At 51.7% G+C, this 23,710-nt stretch overlaps 3 protein-coding genes across 5 annotated transcripts; 1 reads left to right on the top strand and 2 right to left on the bottom strand.

Annotated features, from left to right (window-relative positions):
* Positions 1-1,518: 1,518 nt before the first annotated feature.
* LOC146552781 (dual specificity protein phosphatase 18) lies at positions 1,519-4,959 on the bottom strand. Of its 2 annotated transcripts, none has more exons than XM_085254425.1 (2): positions 4,406-4,959; positions 1,519-2,264 (listed from the first exon to the last, which is right to left on the bottom strand). In XM_085254425.1, exon 2 carries the CDS (start codon positions 2,259-2,261, stop codon positions 1,653-1,655), a length of 609 nt encoding a protein of 202 aa, XP_085110551.1. In that variant the 5' UTR covers positions 2,262-2,264; positions 4,406-4,959; the 3' UTR covers positions 1,519-1,652. The 2 variants fall into 2 exon arrangements, with proteins under 2 accessions (XP_085110551.1, XP_085110552.1); XM_085254426.1 differs by having other exon boundaries at positions 1,519-2,261.
* Positions 4,888-5,960, top strand: sft2d3 (SFT2 domain containing 3). Its single transcript, XM_085254412.1, has one exon. It carries the CDS (start codon positions 4,977-4,979, stop codon positions 5,649-5,651), a length of 675 nt encoding a protein of 224 aa, XP_085110538.1. The 5' UTR covers positions 4,888-4,976; the 3' UTR covers positions 5,652-5,960.
* Positions 5,961-7,047: 1,087 nt separating this feature from the next.
* On the bottom strand, positions 7,048-22,789 carry wdr33 (WD repeat domain 33). 2 transcript variants are annotated; one of them, XM_085254162.1, is made up of 21 exons: positions 22,585-22,789; positions 18,589-18,806; positions 18,434-18,502; positions 18,170-18,274; positions 17,977-18,072; positions 17,698-17,849; positions 12,187-12,284; positions 11,979-12,105; positions 11,651-11,805; positions 11,492-11,570; positions 11,098-11,208; positions 10,798-10,892; positions 10,628-10,714; positions 10,222-10,361; positions 9,978-10,133; positions 8,787-9,545; positions 8,647-8,704; positions 8,222-8,534; positions 7,903-8,063; positions 7,575-7,754; positions 7,048-7,451 (listed from the first exon to the last, which is right to left on the bottom strand). In XM_085254162.1, the coding sequence occupies exons 2-21, from the start codon at positions 18,790-18,792 to the stop codon at positions 7,318-7,320; spliced, it is 3,279 nt and encodes a 1,092-aa protein (XP_085110288.1). In that variant the 5' UTR covers positions 18,793-18,806; positions 22,585-22,789; the 3' UTR covers positions 7,048-7,317. The 2 variants fall into 2 exon arrangements, with proteins under 2 accessions (XP_085110288.1, XP_085110289.1); XM_085254163.1 differs by lacking the exon at positions 22,585-22,789 and adding an exon at positions 22,141-22,482.
* Positions 22,790-23,710: the final 921 nt, after the last annotated feature.

Genomic DNA, 23,710 nt, shown 5'->3' with positions numbered 1-23,710 from the left:
TGAGGGTTTTTATTTTTGTTAGTACAAGAGGACGCATAGTCTTTTCTAATCTTATACGTTTTTTATTACATTTATTTCATACTTTTACATTTGAACAGAATCATCATTAGACTCAAAGCCAGAACAACACATAGTCAATGCTGGTGGTGCTGAGGTGGGCTCAGCAGGGCCCGGGGCCATGTGTCAGCTTGGTCAGGAGTGAGGAGGAGTGAAAATGTAAACATGAAGAGGGAAACCGGCCGGGAGAAAGTGAGAAGAACTGAGCATGCTCAGAGACCTGCTCCAGTTGTGTGCGAGGATCCAGGTGTGTGCAGGGATCCAGGTGTGTGCGGGGATCCAGGTGTGTGCAGGGACCGAGGTGTGTGCAGGGACCCAGGTGTGTGCAGGGATCCAGGTGTGTGCGGGGACTGAGGTGTGTGCGGGGAACCAGGTGTGTGCGGGATCCAGGTGTGCGCAGGGATCCAGGTGTGTGCAGGGACCGAGGTGTGTGCGGGCACTGAGGTGTGTGCGGGGACTGAGGTGTGTGCGGGGAACCAGGTGTGTGCAGGGATCCAGGTGTGTGCGGGGACTGAGGTGTGTGCGGGGAACCAGGTGTGTGCGGGATCCAGGTGTGCGCAGGGACCGAGGTGTGTGCAGGGACCGAGGTGTGTGCGGGGACTGAGGTGTGTGCGGGGATCCAGGTGTGTGCGGGGACTGAGGTGTGTGCGGGGATCCAGGTGTGTGCGGGGACTGAGGTGTGCGCGGGGATCCAGGTGTGTGCGGGGACTGAGGTGTGCGCGGGGATCCAGGTGTGTGCGGGGACTGAGGTGTGTGCGGGGATCCAGGTGTGTGCGGGGACTGAGGTGTGCGCAGGGATCCAGGTGTGTGCAGGGACCGAGGTGTGTGCAGGGGTCCAGGTGTGTGCGGGGACCGAGGTGTGTGCAGGGATCCAGGTGTGTGCGGGGACCGAGGTGTGTGCGGGGATCCAGGTGTGTGCAGGGACCGAGGTGTGTGCGGGGACCGAAGTGTGTGCGGGGACCGAGGTGTGTGCGGGGACCGAGGTGTGTGCGGGGATCCAGGTGTGTGCGGGATCCAGGTGTGCGCAGGGATCCAGGTGTGTGCAGGGGCCGAGGTGTGTGCAGGGACCGAGGTGTGTGCGGGGATCCAGGTGTGTGCGGGGACCGAGGTGTGTGCGGGGATCCAGGTGTGTGCGGGGACCGAGATGTGTGCGGGGATCCAGGTGTGCGCAGAGGCCGAGGTGTGTGCGGGGATCCAGGTGTGTGCGGGATCCAGGTGTGCGCAGGGATCCAGGTGTGTGCAGGGACCGAGGTGTGTGCGGGGATCCAGGTGTGTGCGGGGACCGAGGTGTGTGCGGGGATCCAGGTGTGTGCGGGGACCGAGATGTGTGCGGGGATCCAGGTGTGCGCAGAGGCCGAGGTGTGTGCGGGGATCCAGGTGTGTGCGGGATCCAGGTGTGCGCAGGGATCCAGGTGTGCGCAGGGACCGAGGTGTGTGCGGGGATCCAAGTGTGCGCAGGGGCCGAGGTGTGTACGGGGATCCAGGTGTGTGCGGGATCCAGGTGTGTGCGGGATCCAGGTGTGCGCAGGGATCCAGGTGTGCGCAGGGACCGAGGTGTGCGCAGGGATCCCTCTGAGGATCCAGGTGTTTGAATTTCAGACTTTGATGGTTTTGGATCCCCTCCTGGATCTGTTTGCTGATGATGTCACCTGAGCACGTGACATCAGCGGTGACCTGGGCACCAGTGTTAGCAGGCCCGTCTGCTGCTGAGACCTGGCCAGCCGCGGTGTCCCAGGCGGCGTCCTGGGTGGCGGCTCTGGGGCCACCCTGACGGTGTTCCTCCCGTACAGCCTCTTCTCGTACTGCAACAGCTGCTCCCAAAAGCCGGCGTTCAGCCGGATGTAGGGCCGGCTCTCCTGGACCCAGTGGTGTGCCCGCCGCAGCGTCACGCCCCTGTAGCGCATCAGGTACGCCATCACCAGTGCTGGAGAGCGGCTCATCCCGGCAGCACAGTGCACCAGCGTCCCACCGCCACAGTTACCATGGATACGCTTAGCCACCCAGTCAAAGTAATCCCCGAGGCGGGCGCTCGGCAGGTCGGAGACAGGGACCCGCAGGCACTCCACCCCTGGGTAGGCGGGGCAGGCGTGGCTCAGTGTGGCATTGACAATCAGAGTGATGCCTTTCTTCAACACCAGTCCTGCGTTCAGAGGGGCGTCGGCCCCACTGAGAAACAGGGTGGGGGTAATCTGAGAGACCGCCATCTGCTGGAGACACAGAGAGACATTACTGCAGCTCAGAGCGGTGAATTCACGCCTGCACTGGCCAATCACAGAACAGCACACATGTGAATGCACTCACACCTCCATTGAAGCACAAATGAAACACAGACATCAGCCTCCAACTCTAAAACACCAGCAGCTGCAGTTCCTCTGACGTCCAGCAGGGACAGCACTGACTTAGTCGCCATAGTCTCCGTGTTAAAATAAACACGCTTACGGCTGATCTCAAACAAACACCTGTACGAGGGAAGGATGTTTTTAAAACTCACCTGCCTGTAGTATTAGCTCATTGGAGCCCAGACCCATTTATACTTTCAGGAAAACTTGCAATATGGCTGCTGTGAGGTTACAGAACAAACAGACCATACAAGAAGGATTCTGATTGGATTAGCAGGTATGTGTGCGTGTCTGTGTGATGCTGGTTCCGATTAGGGGTGGGTTTTTATAATCAATTTATCGATTAAAATCGATTCTGGCTTGGATAACGTAAAATCGATTCATTAAAATCCTGAATCGCTTTTTTAATATAAACTTATTTTGTCTGGAATACCAGAATCTCTGGTGAAATCTCACAAAATTTCAACAACCACCAAACAGTTAAGACAGTAAATGAGAGCAGGAACACGGATTCTGCACATAGACTTAAACACACAGCGCGACCCGCGGATCAGAATCAGTGAGATGTCGCCTTTCTCACGGTCGGGGCTGAAAGCCGACGGGTCGCTGACTCTGATCTGTCGGCGGGTCGAGCTTTGTGTTTACGCCCTTTATGTGCTGATTCTAAAGCTGTTAGTTTGATGTCTCTCCAAACAATATTGACCGAACCAGCAGCAAAAGAAGATCCGAACTAAGCTTCACATAAACATCGTCATGAATTCACTCTGACTTTTGCTGTTTTGCTTCCACCATGATGCACAGCTCTCTCTCTCTCTCTGTACTTCAAGATCAGTTTCCCGTCTAAAAATCTGTTTTCTGCATTGTTCGCTTGCTTGTTACGCACAAGTCTACCGTTCTTACAGGCTGTCAGCTGTTGTTTTTTTCCCCTTTTACATTCTTCCAAAAAGAAAACCTCATTTCTGCTGTTCAACAGATCCGACAGTGAGTGGTTCCTGTTACTCATCCAGTCTGAGAAAGCACTGGTTAAAGTGTTTGTGTATTTATTGGTTTATTTTAAGTAATTGTGTTTTATGTATATTATGGTTTTATATTTTTACAAATGCTTTATATACTTATTTATATACATATATATATTTAATAGTTTATACCTTGTGTTGGGGAGGGGGGGTGTTTCTGTCTTGTTTTTATGGACATGAAGTCTGCCAATAAAGATTGAATTGATTGAATACTGAACAAATGTAAACTTTTTAAAATTATTCAAAATGCAAAACGCTTAGCTGTGTCTCTAACAAAACCGCTGTAACGTCAGAGGTGATGTTCATATGTTCATTAATGATTTTCTTTCGTTTTTGATGTACTGCAGAATATTTTTATAAAATCCAGAACAGGAAAATCACCTCCATGTTTGTCTGTGTTTTATCTTCAGCTACTTTGACACAAAGGCCTCTGCTGTGATGCTCACACCTGTGATAAAGTCTTGCGTGTGTCAGCTTCCTTTTTATTGATACAAAAATATGTAAATGTACTGATCTGAATTTCTGACTGTCAAAATTTCCCAGATTTAAATCGAATCGTGGATCGAATCGATTCTAGAAATCAGTGACGATACCCAGCCCTAGTTCCGATGTTTAAAGGATTCTGGGTCACATGTCAGGATGTAATAAGAAATAATCTGAAGTCATATTTATTTAACCAAACAGAGCGGCGTGTGAGAAAGTCCACCCCTGCTACTTCCTGAGGGATCGGACTGTTTACGCTTGTTGTTCTCACTCTCGCCAACGCAGTCAGACGACAGCACTGACGTCACACCTGCTGGTGCGAGCTGCACTTTGATGTTGTCCTTTCATCAGTTTGCTGTCACCTGTACAGACGTTTTTATGACAGACGTATGCAGGAGCACATGATACAGAACTCAGTTATGGACTCTACTGCTTCCTGTTTTGGCTTTTTGTTAAATAAATCATGACTGTTGCATTTAAATGGGTTTAGATGTGTGTCATGTGTGTTACCTGCTGCCCGGTGGTCCTCTGACTGCTGCTCTGAGTGACACACACACCCTAGATGGCTGTGTGTGTCAGTCCTTCAGCCAATCATCTGAAGGGTTAATTTTAGTACAACAGCTGAAAACGTCCTGAAGTCATGTGACTGAAGAGGAGAAATCAGACTCCAGCACACACACACCATCATAATGAGTGTGAATTTATCACTAAGAGCAGTTTGATTGACAGCTGCTGATATGGCCCTGAAGGCTTCACTGATGTTGAAATAAGAGTGTTTGACTTGATTATATAAACTTTCCCCCACACTGGGGGAATTCCCTTTTCACCGCAGTTTAATTTTATTTATTTAAATCTAATTTTCGTTCTCTCTCTCTCGGACTCCCGGCCTTTGCTTCGGTTTGATCCGGTGACGTCACAAAGCCCGTCACGTGTCTCCCTCTGCCGGTGAACTCCGGGCAGGTGCAGTTCTATTTCTGACCTCCGGGAGGCCGCGGCTCGCTGAGCTGCAGGGAGACTCGGAGAGCAACCAGCGAAGAAGAAAAAGTATTTTGCTAGCAGTTAGCCTGTTAGCCGGGCCGTCATGGCAGACCTGAACCGACAGCTCCAGGAGTACCTGTCTCAGTCCAAAGGCGGCGGCGCAAAGACCATCTCCCAGTCCGGCTCCAGCACCGCGGTGGACCTGGGCGACCCGGAGCCCGTCCCGGGAAGCTGGTTCGGCCGGTGGTCCAGCCCGTGGTCCGCCAGCACTTCCGGACAGAGCTCGGGCGGAAGCGGCGGCTTGTCGTGGCCGTGGTCGGCCGAACCGGATCCCTGCCTGCCGGGCATGAGCCGCCGCCAGCGGCTGCTGGCCTTCGGCGTGTGCGTGTCGTTTTCCGCACTCTGCTTCGGTTTGTCGGCGCTGTATGCCCCGCTGCTGCTGCTCTACGCCCGCAAGTTCGCGCTACTCTGGTCGCTTGGCTCGGTGTTCGCCATCGCGGCTGCCGCGGTGCTCCGCGGGCCCAGCAGGCTGGCCGCTGGCCTCCCTACCTCCCCCGGAGCCGCCGTGTACCTGTGTGCTCTCGGTGGTACCTTGTACGCGGCGCTGAGCCTCCACAGCACCGTGCTGACCGCCCTGGGAGCCGCCCTGCAGGTCGCCGTCATCGCCGGCTGCCTGGTGTCGCTGCTACCCGGAGGCAGCGCCGGGATCCGCTTCATGGGGGGCATGGCGGCGTCCGCCATCAGGAGGACCGTCACCGGGAAGACCATGCCGATCTGACCGGGACCCGGGCATCCGGGGGGGTTGCTGTGGAATGTCCAGGGTCCGGATTAACGTCAAGACTTTCCTCTGATTATTGACTGCTGATGGCTTACTGCAGAGGAACACTGAACCCTGAACTTTGACCTGCAGGACTCATGAGAACACTAAAGCCTGACCTTTGACCTGCAGCAGGGCCAGGCTGCTGGTGATGAACTGAGGACCAAACAAAGACTAAAAACTGAATTTCCCTCTGATGCAGGTGTTTTGTGTTTTTTAAAATAAATGTGATTTAAGTTTGACACAGAGATTAAAAACAACCTGAACATCTGTCTGGCTTCATATGTTTTATTTTCTAAACATGTGGCACATTGTAGTCTGACCACATCAGGGGGTGAAGATGATGTTGTGACGTGAGCCACCTGTAGATTCAGCAGAGGTCTTTGAACGCATCATCACAGGAAGTTCCTGTGTGAGGGGTCAGAGGTCACGGCCTGATAGCCACAGTGTTCAGTTGGAGGGCAATGTAAATTTCAGCAGCACATTATGAAACTAATGATGAAACTGACATCACAGAGAAAACAAAGGAGGCGACTGAACGCAGCGAGGCTTTGGTTAATGAACCTGAAGGGAAAAAACTTCAGCTGTGTTAAAGTGAGGCGTCAAGTCTCTTTAGTACGTTTAAACTAAACCACAGCAGGTTCCACTGAATTTTAAGGAGATTAAACTCTGACGAGCTTAGTCTGAGACCTGCAAACTGTTTAATGATCAGTGCTGTTTGACGTGGAGCTCTGATTATCACCACACTGCTCCTGGAGGAAGTCGTGCGAGGAGGTTTTTTACACTAAGAGGTTCTACACCGACTCGCCGAAACCGAAGAGTCCACGTGAAACCAGGATGAGGACAGACTTTAAGGTCCATTTGTGTCTCCAGGAACGTGACGGCCCTCAGGTGAGGCTCTGCGTCCACCTGTGCGTCCTTCAGGTGAAGACTGCAGTCGGCTGCACATGAGCTTCTCTGAAGGTCAGGTGACGCTCCCGGGGTACAAACTTTATTCAGTAATTACACAGTGAGGTTACATATCAAACAGGAAATGAAACGTTCAGCTATGATTAATGATGAGCCAGATTCAGCCCTGAACGCAGGGAAGGACCTGACGTCCTGTAACAGGTGCTCACCTGTACGAGATCAGCGATGAACCACCTGACACAAGCATGGCCGCACCGCGCTATCAAAACCACCCCAACAAAATCCTTTTAAATAAAGTTTCACAGCTGGTTTCTAATGTTCAGGGGAAGCCTCAGAGATTCTTAGAGTTCTGAGCACTGAGCTGGAGCACCACAGGAAAAACTTTATTCAAACACAACAAAACAGACAAATGCCGCCCCCCCCCCCGTGCACAGGTGGAGTCGCTGTGACGAGTTTGAAGTGTGAATCTTTATTGTCCACCTCAGTGAAAACACAAACATAGAAATCTGTTACAAAAGGACAAACGCTGCAGACGAGGTGAATAAAAGACGCCGGTACAGTCTCTGCAGCACCAATCACGAGCCAGAACAGGCCTCAGCCTGTCACATGACCACTAGTCCAGCAGGAAGCCCTGCCCTCAGTCTGTGCAGGGACCAGCAGGGGGATGACCAGAGGAGAGGAGGATCATGGGACTTTTGTTCTTCTTCTTTCTCTAAGACTACCGGCTCCGGCCCCCCCTTGGTGCTCCTCTGGGTGGCGGTCCTCCTCTCCTGGGGCCTCCTACGGGGCCCCAACCGCCCCGCCCACCTCGACCAGACGGGCCATAACCGCCATCCTCCCTCTGCGGGCGACCTGCTCGACAACACAGAGCGGGATGAGGATTCATTTTTAAAACATTTAAATATCAGCTCAAAAGCTGTTTTTTAAAAAGGTGAGAGTGTTACAGCAGAGCAAAACTGAAAACACGTCGCTCACCTCCGTCGGGTCGCTCTGACTCGTGTTCTCGCGGGTCGCCGGTTCCTGGGCCATCCTGCCACGGACGCTTGCGGGGGGGAAGCGACGCCATGTCCATCCCCTGCATGGAGGAGGGGCGCTCTCGACCGGTCGGAGTCGACCCTTCGTGCATCTGCTGCCCGTCCCGATAACCATCGTGACCTACAGACAGGAAGAGGCACCGCCACAATAAGAGTTCAGCCTCAGCTGCAGGTTTTCTGGACTGTGTGGACTCGGACCTGATTCTGGCGTTCCTGAGCCTGCAGTAAGAGGGACTCAGCAGCAGGGGGCACGCCAGAACCAGACTCACCTCCTCCTCTGGGCGGAACACCTCCTCGAGGCGGCCTCCCGTGGCCTCCGGAGTCCCAGCTTCGACCCATCTCCTCAGGGCCATCGAAACCTTCCTCCTGGCCGCCGTAGTCATCGGGGTAACCTCGACCGCCAGGCCGGCCTGGGCCGCCTCCTCTGTACCTGAAACAGTCCAAGGCCACACTCTGAGGTTCTGGAACAAACTCATCAGGAAACGATTCTCAGAGATCAGGTGAGCACGAGACGCCCCCTGCTGGACTTCAGGCACAGTGCATGACCCTACAACCATCGTTGATTACAGTCTGTGATCAGGGACTCACCTGTCATCTCTCCGTCCTCTAAAGCCTTCCCCACCGAACCGCTCATCGGGTCCCCAGTTCCCTGCACTCCCTCCTCCTCGGTGTCCTGCCCCCCTGTGGCCGCCGCCGCCTCCTCCTCCTCCCCCCTGATATCCTGGTCCTGGCCTCCAGCCTTCCTCTCTGCTGTGGAAATCCTGGCCTCCGTCAAAGTCCTGCGACCCATGTCGGCCCTGCTGGTTGTCTCCCCAGTATGACCCTGAGCCCTGGTCTGGTGCCCCTGGGCCCTGCCGGTCCGGAGGGCCCATGTGGTGGCTTGGAGGTGGCCCTCGAGGGTCTGATGAATAAAAGGAGTCAACAGTGACTGTTAGGACTCAAGAAGGCAAAATACACCAGAGCCCCGAACAGGAGCCCTGAGAATAGCCACATCTGACTCAGGACAGTTTTACCTTTGTTGTTTGGCCCCTGCTGCCCCATCCCATGCATCATGGGCCCCGAGTTCTGACCCTGCAGAGACCACATAAAGTCAGCGTCAGTCTGTCACACACAGGGCTGATTGTGGACCAGCCAAACATCTACAGGAGCTCACCTGGTGCTGCATGTACGGGGGTCCCTGCATGTTTCCTGGCGGCCCCTGCATGTTTCCGTGGGGGCCCTGCATGTTAACAGGGGGCCCCTGCATGTTTCCATGGGGTCCTTGCATGTTACCAGGGGGCCCCTGCATGTTTCCTGGAGGTCCGTGCATCCCTCCTGGGGGCCCCTGCATGTTGCCCATGCCATAGTTGTTGGGCATGTTCCCATGTGTCCTTGGTGGGGGCCCCATCATCCCCCCCTGCATAGAACTCTGGGGGCCCATCAGGTTCCCTTGAGGTGGCATCATGGCCCCCTGAGGTGGGGGTCCTTGAGGATCTCTTGGACCCATTCCTCGAGGGGGTGGGCCCATCATGCCACCAGGGGGCCCCTGCATCCCTCTGGGTCCCATACCATGGGACCCCTGGGGGCCCATGTTTCTTGGGGGGCCGGGATGTCTCTGGATACCTTGGGGCCCCTGCATGTCCGGTGGCCCCATCATGCTCTGAGGGGGCCCCTGGTGAGACTGGGGTCCAGAGGGTGGGCCCATCTGTCCAGGGCCCATAAATGTAGGCTGCATGCCTCCAGGGCCCATTGGGGGGCCCATGGTGTTGGACATCTGTTGAGGAGGCATGTTTGGAGGACAGCCCTGCTGACCAGGAGGCATGGAGCCCCCGGGACCGCCGGGGCCCGGGAAGGGGGGCATCGAGCCCTGTCCCTGTGGGGGGCCCATGTTGCCATCCGTGTTCATCTGGTTCATTCTGTCCATCTTCATTTGCTGCAGAGAGAAAAAACAATCAGGGTGAGGAAGCAGACGTGAGGTTTCATTAAGGCTTCAGTGTTCCTACGAAGGTCTCATAGCCGCTCTGATCGTCTATCGATGCGTTTGCATGGCAACAAAAGGAATTCTCACACTTTCCTAAAACAAGCTGAGACACGTTAGTGATCGAGGACGCGTAAAGGAGGCTTCGGGTCACCGTGGAAACGGGACCACAGTGGCAAGAACAGACGCTGTTCAGCTTCTGGAGTAAAACCAAATGTTGAAGGTGACGAGCGTTCACAACAAAGCTAAAGAAACACGGTTAACGCTTCACGTTTCCGAGGCGCAGCGGGTGTTTTTTCTCCGTGGGATTAATCAGGTTGAGCTACAGCTGAACTCTAACGATCGGAGTGGAATGGGCAATCGGCCGGCGGCGGCAGACGCGCTCACCTCCAGCAGCATGGGGTTGGTGTACTGCAGAGCCGCCATCTCCTGCTCGATCTCCGCCTGAGTCTTCTTCTTCATCTCCACTTTCTGCTCCACCTTCCTGTCTTTGGACAGATCTCCAGAAGGAGGCATCACCGGCACTTTGTTCTCCGCCCAGGCCTGTGAGGAGAGAGACATTTGCATTCAGTGTGCCGACGACCGCGCCTTCAGGAGGCGGAGTTTAAAGTGCGGCGAGTTGACTGCTCACTTGTTGGAACTGCGCAGGGATCGGTTTGGCGTACGGGACTTTCTTCTGAGGGACCTTCTTAGCGTCTTTGCCCATGACCTCGTCCACGCCCCAGTCCAGCCCAGGGATGGACATCTCCACCTCAGGATCCGCCTCTTTACCTGTGGACAGAGTCACACCTGTGTGAGGAAGAGAGTTGCGCCCGTGCTCCCTGTTCAGCCGCTTCTGTCCTCTGAGACGTTGAGTCAGCGGTGAGCCGTTTCCTGAGCGTGAGCCTCATCTGCAGTCCGAGGAGTGAACCTCTGACTGCCAACGCTCGGGGAAAACGAACCACGACTTACAAACAGAACCTCGTTTATTCTGAAACAACGTCTGGCTCCTCCTGCAGCAGCACAAACAATGTCTCGTTCACGGAGGTCAGACTTACTGCTCTGCTCTTGCTCCATGGCCGCCTTCAGCTGCTCGGGGATGCCCATCCCGGGGATGGCGGCGATGCTGTTTGGCTCCACGTCGTCTGAAAATAAAAGAGCGCAGTGGAATCAGCTGAGGACAGAAAAACCTGCAAACGCCGACAGTCGTTTGTCCTCCACGGCTCACCGTACTCCACGCCGTCCTCCGACATCCCAGGCAGCAGGTTCAGGTTGTAACGGTCTCTCATCTTATCGCCCGGCCGGTTCCTCGTCCAGAACTTGCTGAGAAGGTTAAAGACAGAAGACTTTAGAGAGCAACTCTAGGAATCAGCCTCCATGTTTCCCCAGCAGGCGGTCCTGGTTCTGCTGAGGAGCCAGGACCGCCTGCTGGTTCTGAACCAGGACAACCATCAGCAGCTGCACTCCAACATGGAGGAGGAGGAGAGGCAGCCAGAAAGATGAAGACCATGGCGAGGTGTGCGAGTACCTGGTGTGGTCGTTGGAGCCGGAGCACAGGATGTGACCCAGTGGGTGCCAGGCCAGACTCCAGATCATCCCCTCGTGAGCCATCTCCATCCCCCCGACCTCCTTCTCCACCCTGACAACACCAACGGAGACAATTGTTTTGCAGAAGGTCGTGATGCTGTGTGATGCTATTACTCCGGTTTAGTAACCTGAGCACACCTGCTTCTGCTTTATAGACTTCTAACTGCTGAGGCCACGCCCACACAGATTTGTTGGCCAATCATGCAGAATGATACTCAATACCTCAGGTTAAACATGGATGCGATGTGTGGGACCATCCAATTTGGTGAGAACAGAGAGAGTGTATTAAAAATGGCAGGAGCGAGTGGGCGTGGCCTACACTGGTCTCGTCATACCCTGCGTGCCAGAAGAGCAGCGACCCGTCGGAGCCTCCGCTGGCGAACAGGCCTTCATGGACAGGATGCCACGCCACCGCTGAAAAAACAGAGAGAGCAGTGTGAGAATGGGGGCGGGGCCAGACGTTAACATGCAGGTTAAGCGTGCCCCACCCTCACCTGTGGCCTCCTTCTTGTGTCCCCTGAACACCTGTAGCTCCTCCTTCAGGTTCCTGATGTCAAACAGCTTGCACAGGTGGTCACGTGACGCTGTCAGCAGCCAGTTACCATTCAGGTTCCACTTCACCTCCATCACCGTGTTTTTGTGGGCGTGGCTGATGAGAGACACACCTGTCAGATTGTGCTCATAGAAATTCCTATTTTATATTAATGTTGTTTTTTCGACTTCAGTCTTTGTTCTCGTTTCAGCGATAACGCCTCAGTTTATCATCTACGCGTCCTAAACACACCATCAGGCTCAGAGGTCAGAGGTCAGCGGGGGACTCACAGTGTAGCCAGACTCTGTCCCGTCTTTGGGTCCCAGAACTTGATTGGCTGCTGGCTGTCCTTGCTGCCCGACACCACCAGGCCTTTGGTGGGGTGCCAGTCGACACACTTTACATCAGCACCGTGACCTGAGACACACACACACACGGGTGAGGACTACATGACAGCAAGGGGCGGAGCTGAAGGGCCTCTGATTGTTCGGTTCCTACCTCTGAGGATTCGCTCTTCGTGGCAGCGCAGGAAGTCCCAGATCCGCACCGTGCCGTCATCTGAGCAGGTGGCGAATTTATTATCGGTCGGAGAGAAACTAAAGATAAAGAAGAGGGGAGGAGTCACAAACCTGTCTGCCAGCAACCAATCACAGATCAGACTCATCAATAATGCGACACAGAGAAACATCCAGGAGCCCCTCAGGTCAGAGGTCACAATTTTCTAACCAATTCATCATCAGCTTTACCCTTCATGAGCCATCGCGGGGCGCCGCACCACAACTTGAGAACCACAGCTAACAGTCACCTGAGACTGGTCACATGACTCATGTGGGAAGAGGAGCTGGGGGTGGGCGCTCAGGAGAGTGGAGGTGATCAATCAGCTGATCAATCAGCGCTCAGCGTTTCTGGTTCTACGTCGGGATTATTAACCACCCAGCAGGAAGTACTCTGTGTACTGCAGTAAAAGTACTCACAGGGGAGTCTGCCACAGCCTCGTGCTCACCTGGGCAACGCTGAATAAATGACATCACGCTCGCCGACCCAACAACGTGCCGCTGAACTCTGACATCACATCCTTTCTAAACCACGCCGTGACTTCCCAACACTCACTGCTTGCGGTTTCTGTTCCCATCATGCATCTGGTCTAATGAACAGCAGTTTGGGAGCAGATAAAGGAAAAGAGGAGAGCTGTGATTGGTCGGTTACAGAGGCTGAGAGTGACAGCTTAATTACAGCGACGCCACGCGCAGCTGGACGAGAAACGTAGCGTTTAAACTCCTGTTGTCACGGCAGCTGTTTGATTTACATCGTGTTGAGCTGAGCGACGTCAGCGACGACCTTCAGCAGACGCGTCAACGTTTAAATTAACGTTTAAAAAAAACTCTTCCCGCCTCCTGTGGAAGACCTGAACTCTTAGGTTCGTCTGTCGGGTACGACGGAGCGCGACGACCACGTGAAGAATATTATCGACCATTTTCAGGAGAAAGTCTAAACGTGCAGGTTCCAGCACCTCGTGTAGGTGAGTCAGTGAAACAGACTGATCGGCTGTCCTGTGAAACAACATCCATCCTGTTTACTGTAACCATGACAACCTCACATCTGTCCACGACCAGCTGTTTTTGTGCAAACCTACTCATCCACGTTTGAGTCTGAGCTGCTTTCTGCAGCCTCCTTATGAGCCAATCATTTCCTTCTTTTAATAAAACAGACTGAAGCACGAGCTCACTGACGCGTTTGTCTCAGTTCGCTCAGGACCCAAAAGTCTACGACTGAACCTGAACGCCTCACTGCTGCTGACGAGCCTGGACACAAACATCACCACATCTGGATATCTGAGGTTTCTTATCCAAGTACTGTACTGGAGTAACAGTACTCAGTTACTCTTCATCTGCAGGTTTTACAGGCTGAACTGCTCCTCCTCCTCTGAGGAGCTCAAACAGCTCCACCTGCTGGATGCTGAGTGACACTGCACAGGGCTCAGGCGTGGAGGACACAGCTGAGCCTGGACAGTGATCAGGGATCAGTGGGTGATCTGCCTCCATCTTCAAGTTTCTGGGCACCCACGTCTCCGCTGAGCTCACCTGGACCCACGACACCATCGCCCTGGTAAAGAAGGCCCAGCAGCAGCTGCACGTCCTCTGTGTCCTGAGGAAGAATAACCTGGACCAGGAGCTGCTGCTGGCCTGCTCCTCGGCATGCTCTCCTCCTGCCTGGTGTTTGGTCCTCGGGGGCCACGACTGAGAACAGGAAGGCTGCACAGACGCTCATTTACACCTCCCCTGGAGGCCATCCCCAGATCCTCCTGTCTCAGGTAAACCAGGGCCATCACAGGAGACCCCGCCCACTACCCATTTGACCTGCTGCCCTGTGGTTGGAGCCTCAGGTCAATCAGATCCCACACCTCCACACTCACTAACAGCTTCTTCCCCTGGGCCATCCTGACTGTTTAGGCAGAATCCCCCCCCCCATCTGAGCTGTGACCCTCATCACTCAGCCCACTCCCACACACAGACTATTCACACCAAGTCTGTTCTGCCAGCACTTTGACCTCCACTGTTCCTGCCGTCTACTTTGCTCCTGCACAGTGGAGCACACATAACGTCATTGTACAACAACAATAAAGGGCCATTCTAGTCTATTCTATTCTGCCTCCATTGTTGGTATTTGGATAAGATAACCTCCATTAGTCCTACGCGCGGGAACTTTGTTACAGCTCTGAAACGCTCATGCAGAGAACCCAGACCAGCCGAGTGCACCCGCAGCAGCCCTGACATCACACTCGGCTCACGGAGCTCGTCGTTCCTGTAAAGTGCTGCTTCAGGTTGAACGTGATAAATCTGTGAGCTCGGGTCCACGCGTTCCTGTTGGTGAAAAGCGTTTCTGAAACACGTCTGGGTTAAACACGAGTGCGCCGGGACGATGAAGACACCTGACTTCAGATTTAAGAAGTGAGCCTCGACCTTATGTGAGGCCGATCCAGGACCAGGACCTGCTCCTCCTGAAACATGGCTCAACAGTTAAACCAGGAACGGAGGTTTCTGGACCAAGTCCAGGTCACCGGCATCACTGCCACCACAGGTATGGCACATGATCGCAGCAGCAGGTGAAGGAAGGCTTTATAAAAGGTGGGCGTTCAGTTGGTGACACGCCGACGGAGGATTTCAAACCTATGGCGACATCAGCAAACGCACCGCAGACAGCGAGAGTGACCTAAAACCAGACACACGTCCATCTGACGTCCCGCTCAGACGTCTCAGCACCCTGACCCGGCTGAGTCACCACCGTCGGCCATCCTCAGACTGAAACGACCTCGCTGCACAAATCTGTATCACTCACTTTAATCTTTGACCATTCACGCTCAACTTCACCCTCCAGCTTAGAGTTTCATCATAGATGACCCCGTGACCCTCCTGCAGTACCATCAGTGCCCAGCAGAGGGCCTCGGTCTTCTTTCTGTGTGTCGGAGCTCTGAAGATGAGCTCTGTACGTTTGCACATCGATTACATGTGACAGGTGGAGCTTAAAAATAAAAATACCCTGCTGCCTCTCTCCGTGCGTAACACTTTATGTTCTGGAATTCTTTTTTCCACTTGACTGTCCTTCCTGATCACACTGGCTGCATTTCCACATTAACATTAATATATGATTAGAAACTCCTGGACAGCAGCCCACTCAGAGACTCGGCTGTAACTTGAAGGTTAAGGAGCTTCAGGTGGGACCAGACACAGCGAGCTGGTCTGCAGGCGGTGCACAGCAGCTGCTCAGGTGGCAGGAACTGGGATCAGCTGATGGTCACGAGAATAAAGCGCATGAAATACACGAGCGCACGTATGCCACAATCGTCCTAAACTGCACAGGGAGCCATGGTTACGATGTCCACCACCTGCCCCGCCCACTCCCGCGTATAATGAGCAGGCTGCAAGGCTCCGAGGTTATTAAGACAGAGTTAAAGAGGAGCTTTGACAGAAGATTTAATCTGTGAAGAATAAAATTACATTATGAAATACTAAAGTGCTTCGTCTCATAACCAACAGCTGGTGAGGGGGTGGAGGGGCGGGGCATTCAGGTTGGACTTGTAAGACCTCAGGGCGACTGCTGTTGAAATTATGTGCTCTATAAATAAACCTGAATTCTGCACAAACGACTGTTTAGCAGAGCCAATCGGAGAGCAGGTAACGCCTTCGCTTCAGCGCAGAGGACGAGCCGTTTGTCGGCCTCACAAATAGGAGAAGAACTTAAGCTGAGCTCTGAAGACTAGAAACATCATTTATGTTTGACTCGCTTTGGTTTTGGCACCATTTAAAGTCTCTGCTGAAGTTTAGCGAGGTCACTCTCATCATGTTTAAACCGTCTGAACTCCACATGACCTCAGACACATTTTACCCATGGGCCCAGTTCCTGTGCTAAGCTAGGCTAGCAGTTTCTAGTTTTTTTCAGCTCATTTGTGAGGCTGGAGCTCAGCCTAGCTTAGCATGAACACGAGGAACAACAAAGGCTGAAGCGAGTCAGCAGCAGGTGGTTGTTCAGTTGTAAACCCCGTGTGAACCACATTTAAACACATTTACGGTGGTGCAATGAGGTGGTGAATAAGACTTAACAACAGCTGTCCTGAGGTGAACATTGTTTAGTTTGAGTGAGCAACGGACCAATCATCCTCTGCTGTGTAAAACTCTAATTTAAACATAACCAATCAAACGCTGTGACATCATCGTGTCTTGATGCATGCTCAATCTTCCAGGTAAGGAAAGTTGATTCTGTTCATTGGACGCTTTCAGTGCAGACGCATGTCGGCGTGGTCATCGAGTGTCGGCTGACTGCAGATTTCCTTATAAACAGCACATCTGCACAATGACTGACACTCGCCCCTCTGACTAGCAATGGGCGGTGAGGTCACCTTCATGATCGTTAATATGCAAATTAACCTCACCATTGACCAACGAACATATCACTGATCATGAAACCTGCAGTCAGCTGATACTGAAGAAGTCGCCTGATGATGATGAAACGTTTCTGCAACTGAAAATGTACAGATGAACAGAATCAACGTTTCAGGATGACGTCGCTGTTTTTAATGTGCAGCTGGAAATGTAAACAGACCAATCAATAACATCAACTCAGAATCACTGACAGAATCACAGACAGGCTGAAGGAACTGGACCCAATCTGAGCCGGTCTCCAAGGAGGCTAAATGAGCATGGTGTCCCTCGCACGTACAAGTTCGTGTTTTATTTAGCCGCTGAGCTAAGCTAGGCTAAGCTTCCTTGTGGACTTGCCTCGGACTAATAACTACAGTTCTACAACTGCACTGCTGGAGAAACCAGTGGATTGTGGGTAACGTAGTCCTGCCCTGACTCTAAAAGGACAAAGCTCTTTGGCCAAATGTTCCTGGTATTGTCAACATAGACGGTGGACAGAGTAACAGGAACACCTGCAGAGGACTCAGGAGTGGCACACCTGATGACATCACTCTGTACAGGTGTTCCTGCTGGGGGTCAAAGTTTAGCTTGCTGGTCCCAGCCTCTCCCTCAGCCTGACTAACCAGAACCAAACGGTCCTGCTGTGTGACGTCATTTGTACCCTGATGATGTAACAAACTGGAAGGACGACTGCCCAGCTGCATTATGGGAAACGTAGGATCCCTGTGTTTAAGGTGCAGACTTTGAGTTCAAACCTTTATTTAAACAGCTACAGTTTACTTTATTGATCCCTCCTCAAACTTTATTGGAGCCTTTATTGATCTCCTCTCCACCGACAGCACGGGGCGCGCCCGGAGCAGATAATCAATGTGATCACTTTATTTGTGTACACAGATAACAGCTCATTTGCCACAGCAGGTAGAATATGAACAACAGATCACTGCAGTGTTGCAACAGCACACGCTTACATCTGTCATTACTCGACCACAACAAACACAAAATGTGGCGAGAGCGGAGGTGGCGCCCCCGTGTGGCCGACAGCGTGCAGCACAGACTGGCCAGAACTACAGAGAATGGGAGATTGGGTATAAACCTGGCTTCTCTAATCGCCTCCTTGTGAGCCTGGAACATCTTCACGTTGTTCATGTTGGACTGCCAGTACTTCACGTAGCCGCCGTGGTCGGCCGTCAGCATCCACATGTCGTTGTGAGACCAGGTCATGGCCCGGACCGGACTATCGTGTGCCTGCAGGGGGAGGACGGAGAGGGGGGGCGTTAGGGACGAGTGAAGCCTGCTGAGACTTAAAGGTGTGATTCAGACCCTCCTGTCCAAACCAGTCTTAACTGGGAAGGACAGTGGGACGGCTGGTTACCTGTAAAATGGTCTCGAAGTTGAAGGTGAGTCCGTTCCACAGAGTAAACTCCCCGCTGGAGGCTCCGGTCACCAGGCGGCGGCCCTCGGGAGTCCACTGGAGACAGACAGGAAGCACAAACAGTCACGCCTCAAACGGCCACAACACACATCCCTATGCCACAAACAGGTGAGCAGGAAGTGATGCGGCTCACCCTGATGACGAACACGGGACACTTGACTTTGTTGGTGGAGGTTCGCACGAACTTGGTGGTGACGGCGTTCATCGGGTTACTCAACATGCCAATGGGAGGAACGAGCTGCGGGCGAGACGAGAGCGAGAAATTTCAGACTCGTATCAGGTGAAAACATACTCGTGCTGCACAGCAGGCGTGTGCTGTGGGCGGGAGCTCCTGTATGACACGTGTGCTGGGTGTAACAGAGGGTCGGGCTGCCACGCCCCCTGCTGGCAGACTCACGTCGTTGTAGAATCCTGCGTCGGGCTGGATGGCCCTGAAGTCTCGGTGGTCTCGCTGCCACAAACGGTTCTGCAGAGAAAGAAAAGACAGCGTGACGCCTGAAACCCGATCACATGCTACACGGCGTGCTTAGCATTAGCTTTACAGGTGTGCACCTCCAGGTATCTGATGACGGACGGGTTATAGTCGATGGTCTTGCGGTTCACGGCCTTCCTCATGCGCTTGCCATCAAAGGTGAGCTGCTGCATGGCCTGCTGCTGGGCGAAGTCCGGCCTCTTGTAGAACACCTGCCGCGGCGCCTGGTGCTGGAAACGCGGCATATGGAAGAAGCGCTGCGGTGAGCCCACGTCCGTCGCCATGGCGACCGGTTAACCTGCAGACGGAGGGCAGAGAGACTGCGGTTAGCTCGTTTTCGCAAGGGAGGAGCAAACAGTCTGTTCCTGTTGTAGCGCCAGGAAGACGCAAACACTTTAAGCTCCTCCCCCAAATAAGAGTCACCGGGACCAGCTTTTCAAAAGTTGGAGGGGCTCGTGAGAACGAAACAAAAAATGAACTTCAAAAAGAATTTTACAGCAAAAAAACAACTGAATTTAACCTTCAAAACAGACAAACGCAGGACACCGCGAGCGCCGGCGCCGCGAGGTCTTAATCTATGTCTGTCCTGGATTAAGACACGCCTTCGTGCTGTTACCAGGTGATGTCACCAACATAAACGTCATTATTTTAGACATGGACAAAAACAACCTGCCTCAGTTTCTCCAGTAATCGTGTGAAACCCCAGAGAAGGTGGACCACAGCTCAAACCTCAGCCCCGACCCCTGAACTGTGCTTATTACAGCAGCAACAACAGCAGGGCGCCAACGCGTCATAGTTCCTGTCAGACGTGCAACACCTGCGAAGGTCAGGTGTTTGAACTGGCCCACATTCAGCTAACCTCAGAGTGACGCCCACCCGCAGTCTGATAGACAGGCCACAGACAGACATGTTCACCTGACGTCCTCACATGTCACCAGACTGCAACAGTAACAGCATCACAGCGTGCCTGCAGCGTGCCTGCAGCGTGCTTCACGTCCACGTCTTTACGGCAGCCTCTGAGCCGTCTGTACGATCACACCAGCGCCACATTAACATTTTAACAAACAGACAACGTCACAGTAAGGCTAGCGCCCAGACTCAAAAACACAGAAGAAGACCGTTAACCTAGGGCTGCTCAATTAATCGAATTTTAATCACGATTACGATCTGGGCTTTCAACGATCATTAAAAATGACTGAGCCGATTATTAGCCCCTCCCTCATTTATCCGCGACACCTTAAAGGCCGGTCCGTGAAAATATTGTCGGGCATAAACCGGTCCGTGGCGCAAAAAAGGTTGGAGACCGCTGATTAAGAGGACCCGAGGGAAGCTCGGAAAGCTAAGCAGAAGTTATTTGGAAAAGAGAGGTAAAAAAAACTTCAGTGGTGTTGCACACTATGTTATATTATTTTTTAAAGTCATTGTTAACCCTTTAAAGCCGGTCAGAGCAGCACGCTCCGTTTTGTGTAACTATTTTTAAATCCCTGTAGAACCTGAACCGTGTAAGCTAGCGCAATAAACCGGAGGAGTTGTACTTGCATCTTATGCCATCAGCTTGTCCTCGGTCACGGTTTCCTTCCACATAAAGCTTTGCAAAAATTGCATAAAAAGCGCTTGCAGGAACAAAAACATAATATTCCAGAAACACGCTTTGCCGATCCGATCAGCTGTTCGTAACACTTCCCACAGTGAAACAGACGTCAGCGCGAACTATTGCATGTCCGCCATTTCCTGGCCGAAACCGGAAGCGACGTCGTTTTCGCGGAAATTGTAGTTTTTTTACTCGTAGGCCTTAAAAGCCTATACTGGTGTTTTTATAAGTCATGTTTGACTTTTCTGAATAGTTGCTGGGATGCTTAGAACTCAAATTGCACTGCTGGAAATAGTTTATTTTGATGCACCTGCTGTTTTCTTTGCAAATTTGCATCATAGGATTGTTTTTTGTTTTTCCTGCAGTATATAAAAATTAATGTATCTCCAAAATAAAACTATGAAGACACTCAAAATAAATTTCCTGTTGTTGTAAACTATTTTTTGCAACTTTTTTGTATTTAAAGTTTTGAGGGATAAACCTCTTAAATTTCTCCAAGTAGAAATATATGTAAAAAAAACCCAAAAACGATTTTCAATTTTTTTTTGTAGTTTATTGCACTTTTTTGCAATTAATGTAGTTACTATGGACTTAATGCATACATATTATTAAAATATGGGCTATAACAGTTGCATAGCAACTTGAAATGCTCCCACAAATGGCACTACAACATGTAAAAAAATAATATAAGCTCTGGTGGACTTGGTTCTATGGTAGGTCTTAAAGGGTTAAATAAATATCGTCAAATAATCGAGATCTCAATTTCAGTGAAAATAATCGTGATTATCATTTTTGCCATAATCGAGCAGCCCTACGTTAACCCCTGCCAAGCTGCGCGTGCCACAGTCAAAGCAGAGCTGCTGAAATGCTCACAGGAAACAGGAAGTTCAGGGAAACTAAGGTCACAGAATCCCGGGAAAACTCCCCGGAGCATTCGGCCTCATCCAGCTGCGAAGCTCTCAGAAGCCCTCGGACCGGGATCGCTCGCTCGCTGCGAATGACAGACGGCAGCTTCCAGAAAACCCCAGACTTTGGTTGCCTAGGTTACGGTCTAACGTTTTTATCAGCAGTATCCTGTGCTCTCATTGGTAGTTGCTTCTGTCCCATGAGTTTTTCATGGCCCGCCCACTTCGCACCAACAGCAGTGATTTCAATGGTCACCACTGTCAAATTTGCACTCATGTTGGCACCAGTGTGGACGCAGCCAAAGTGTTTGTCCCCCTCAGTTGAACCTGCTCATCCACAGCCAATCACATCATTCTCTGTGCTGTGAATGAATCAGTCCTGCTGACTCCTCGTCTCATTCTCATACCTGCTGGAGGCCAAAACAGTCCAACTGTGATAAGAGCCGGACGTTGGCCAGGCTGGATGCAGGCTTTGATCCCTCTGTAAGCACATCAGTCCCAGGTTCTAAGACTAAACTGTGCTGTAAAATAATGCAGATATCCTGGAGTCACAGATCATCATCATCATCCAACTGCTCCCCTCGGCTTCTCCACAACAGATCATCTGCCTCCATCTCCTCCTATCTCAGGGTCCTCCTCCATCACACCAACCCTCTGCACGTCCTCCTTCACTACATCCATGAAGCTCCTCTGAGGTCTGCTCCTGCCTGTAACACGTACTCTCCCCACAGATCTCAAACACACCAGTCCACAGAGCCTCCTGCACCACCCTCACAGCTACTCTACGCCATCTGTAGTCCACTATTGTAACTTTAAAAGTTAGAGCAAACAATGCTGACTGTATATGCAGGTAGTTCATTTAATATTTATAAATGAATCAGACGCATGTTTACACAGCAGGTGAGCATATACACTCTCACTGACCTGTTCCTATCTGCATTTACAACTGGCCTTTCTGCTGCTACATGAAGGAACCTGAACAGTACACCTGACAGGTAACCCGCTCCTGCCTGCCGTGGAGGAGCCGAACACTGCAGTGATTTCAGCCCGAGTCATCATCCTACCCGCAGGCTGTGGACTTTGAGGAGCAGCTGCAAATGTTCAGGAGAAACGCGGTTTAAATAAACTTTACTAACCATGAACGCTGTGAAGCGATCGCAGTGTGGAGGAGCCGATGGTATCACATGTCGGCACACACGGACTCCTGCAGTGAGAGCCAGCCACCGAAACCACCTGAGGAACGCGGACACCTCACAGAACACCTGACGCTGACCTGCGGTGAAAACCCGCCGCAGGCTCGGGGTGGGGTTATCCCGGATTTAAACACAGCGGTTCCGGCTGCAGCTGGGCTAACGCGGCTAACTCGGCTAATAGTGCTAGCGGGTGCTAACCGTTAGCACGCGCCTCCGGGAAAACGCTCCGTGGGACTCGTGAGCCTCGGCGCGGATACAGGTGGGATTAAGACGGTGAGGTGAGCCTAGCCCGCGCAGGTGTGCCAGGTGCGCGCGGACGCCTGCAGGACGGGGTTAAATGGCGGCTCGGAGCGGAACAACAAGGCGCCACTGCGCTCATGAACTCACCGACAGTCTCCGCAGCAGGTAGGTAGGTAACTAGCGCGCGCTCAAGGAGCGCCGCGGGGCTTCGTGAAGTGGTTCTCCTCAGGAGCACGAGCGTCTCGGACTGCACTCAGTTCGGATCGAAGCACGTTTGCTTGCTTCAACCTCCACCAGACTCCATCATGACGCTCCGTCTTCTTCTCGGATTCTGCTGAACGGCATGCCGGGAAATTTTCGTAACGCGCAAAGGATTCTGGGATACTGAGTTTTACCTTCGGCCATTTTCTGAACGCTTTTTCTTTTTATTAGTAATATTAACATACAAACAAAATGCACCATATATTACAGATTCAGAGAATAAACATTCCTTACATATTAGCAACTTTCATACATAGTAAAAAGAAAATATAAAGATGGGGTCACATAATTTAACAGATTATTAACTCACTAAATCAAAATCTTCCACAAAGGAAACAAAAAAGCAGCCTTTTTCTTTTTAACTAAGGTCAAAGATTTAACCAACAGGTTTAAATCGTTTTTCCAGTAAGCTAGTGTTGGTTTGGTCTTTAAAAAACGACATTTATGTATAAACTGCTTGCACAGGACTAATAACACATTAACACCATAATTAGCTTTCTTTTCTTTCAAAAACACTCCAAACATTATCATATTTAAGGTAAATGGGGTAATTTGAATCCCACTGGATAAAGCCAGGTATGAAAATCCAACCAAAATATTTGTATAAAATTGCACCAAAAGAATAGATGGTCCAAATCCTCCTCTTCTGTTTCACAAAATACACAATTACCCGTTTCTATTTTGAATCTAGCACCAAGGAGTCTATTTGTCGGGTAAATTTTATTCAAGATTTTAAATTGGACTTCTTTCCCTTTAGGAGGGATAGGGAAGGCGATATAATCAGTTCTTATTCTTTCGATTTCTTCCCTTTGGAAATCTTTTAATATGTAATTACGTCTAAGTAAATTTGGAGAATAAAGACTCCTTAGTGAAGATCTAAGAAACTTATTATTGCATTTAACATCACAAAATCGAATACCATCTATATATAATTGCCTTAACTTGGGGGAGATGTCAGAATATATTATATCATTTACAACTATGTTTTTAAGTGACAATGGAATGGATTTTA

Source organism: Mchenga conophoros, linkage group LG18, assembly GCF_057382185.1.
Source record: "Mchenga conophoros isolate Kocher_MC1m ecotype Shallow Benthic linkage group LG18, M_conophoros_male_GT1.1, whole genome shotgun sequence".
In the NCBI taxonomy this organism is placed as follows: Eukaryota; Metazoa; Chordata; class Actinopteri; order Cichliformes; family Cichlidae; genus Mchenga; species Mchenga conophoros.
The sequence above is the reverse complement of the archived record's forward strand: the minus strand, read 5'-3'. Positions and strand labels throughout refer to the sequence as shown.